At 47.4% G+C, this 2,303-nt stretch overlaps 1 protein-coding gene across 1 annotated transcript; it reads right to left on the bottom strand.

Annotated features, from left to right (window-relative positions):
* LOC106423138 lies at positions 1-390 on the bottom strand. Its single transcript, XM_013863920.1, has one exon. The coding sequence runs from the start codon at positions 388-390 to the stop codon at positions 1-3; it is 390 nt and encodes a 129-aa protein (XP_013719374.1).
* Positions 391-2,303: the final 1,913 nt, after the last annotated feature.

Here is a 2,303-nt window from a genome sequence, read left to right as displayed (position 1 = left end):
CTAAGCTCGAGGCGGTTCTCCGAGAGAGACATCTTCTCCTTCGGGGATTTCTGTGTAGGCTAGGTATGGCTTTAGACGCTGACCGTTCACAACAAACTCACTACCATCATGACTCCACAGCCCAACTGCTCCATAGGGCTTGACTTCTTTGATAATGAAAGGCCCGGACCATCGGGATTTAAGCTTCCGGGGAAACAACCTCAGGCGAGAGTTGAAGAGTAGGACTTGATCATTTGCAGCAAAAATCCTCGGAATGATCTTCCTATCATGATACGCCTTTGTGCGCTCCTTGTATATCTTGGAGTTTTCGAATACCATATGTCGAAACTCGTCCAATTCGTTTAGCTGGATCATCCTTCTCTCAGCTGCGGGTTTCACATCAAAATTCATCTGTTTAACAGCCCAAGCTGATTTGTACTCCAACTCCACTGGGAGATGGCATGGCTTCCCATAGACAAGGTGACAGGGAGTGGTGCCAATAGTAGAGTTGGTTCATGCATTTCATCGAACACCTTTCGGGTGTGAAATGCCTAAAGCTCAACGTTAGAGAGGCCAACTCTAAAACTGTGTTAAAGCATTTTACTAGCAAGGAACAAGATGGATCTGTGCTACAACACCTTAGATCTAGCCTAATCACCCTTACTCTCCCTAACCCATGAATCCAAATATGACTACTCACTAATCTTCATGATAAACCCAAGAATCCATGATGATTTGTTGTTAATCATGATTAGTGATCAAATTAACTAAGCAATCCCAAAAGATAATGATCAAGATTAGGTCTTTTACCTAAAGGTTCCTTTTTGATTAGATAGAAATCAAGATGCCCCCAACCTTGGGATTACAAGAGTATTTATATGTCTTTGGAAAACCTAATGGTTTCCATTAAAAATTCTAAAAAGCCCTTTAAAAAAATTAAAGTTCGACTAAGGATAAATCTTGACTCGGGTAGAGACGATCGGATCCAACCCGCGTCACTCTCCCCGCGTCGAACCGTCGTTACGCCTGCGAATCATGCGAGCAAGTACAGCATCCCGCGTCATCGTCCCCGCGTGATCAATGGACGGTTTCTCTTCGACAACGCGGGTAAGGGAACCCGCGTCGCTACACCCTGCGTCGCGGTGTCGTCTCGCTTCTCCAACTTCGTGCGAGCGGGTACAGCATCCCGCGTTGTCGTCCCCGCGTGATCCATGGATGGTTTCTCTTCGACAACGCGGGTAAGGGAACCCGCGTCGCTCCACCCTGCGTCGCGGTGTCGTCTCGCTTCTCCAACTTAGTGCGAGCGGGTACAGCATCCCGCGTTGCTCAAGCCGCGTCGAAGCTCTCTGTTGCTTCATGTCAACGCGGGTTAGTGAACCCGCGTGGTACAACCTGCGTTGCAATCATCTATACTCGACCAAACTTCATTCTTCATCTCTTTTCGAACCACAATGCTTCTAAACACCTCCGATCACTCTACGAGATACTCCATTACCTGATTAAGACATATAAATGCAATATGGGTCCTAAAGATGCTAAATTCCTAATCTATATGATCAATATGTGCAAATTGGAGATTTTAAACAATGCAAATATGCAAGATATCTGTCAAACAAACCACTGGGGAGGTAACCCTCCCCGTATACGCCGAAGGAGTCAACATGTCAACCAAGTTCCTTGTGGTAGATTGCGATTTGTCCTACAACATAATCTTAGGACGACCCTGGATCCATGGAATGGAGGCCGTCCCCTCGACTCTTCACCAAATGGTGAAGTTCCCTACGCCCTAGGGCATAAAGGCGATCAGAGGGGATCAAGAATATTCCCGCTCCTGCTATCAGACCACTCTGAAGGGGAAGACCAAGGTCTTATAGAAATTACAGAGCAAACCTACGGCTCATCACACCGAGGAACCGGAGGTAGAAGAAATGTATGAGGTGCCATTAACCGAAGGAGATCAGACCCGGCATCTCAAGGTCGGTTCCAAGCTAACCGAAGGATTGAGAAGAAGGCTGATAGACTTCCTCAGGTCTAACTCTGACTGCTTCGCTTGGTCCCACGCAGATATGCTTGGGATCGATCCAGAGATCATCATGCATAAGCTGCAGGTGGATCGCCTACATCAACCCGTCAGACATAAGAGACGGAAGTTTTCCCCTGAGAGAGATGCGATCATCAACGATGAAGTCAAGGGCCTGCTCGGAGAGGGGTTCATTCGTGAGGTGCAGTAACCAGAGTGGCTAGCCAACGTCGTCGTATTCAAGAAAAAGAATGGGAAGTGGAGAGTCTGCATTGACTTCACGGACCTCAACAAGTCCTGTCCA

Source organism: Brassica napus, chromosome C7 (genome assembly GCF_020379485.1).
Source record: "Brassica napus cultivar Da-Ae chromosome C7, Da-Ae, whole genome shotgun sequence".
In the NCBI taxonomy this organism is placed as follows: Eukaryota; Viridiplantae; Streptophyta; class Magnoliopsida; order Brassicales; family Brassicaceae; genus Brassica; species Brassica napus.
The sequence above is the reverse complement of the archived record's forward strand: the minus strand, read 5'-3'. Positions and strand labels throughout refer to the sequence as shown.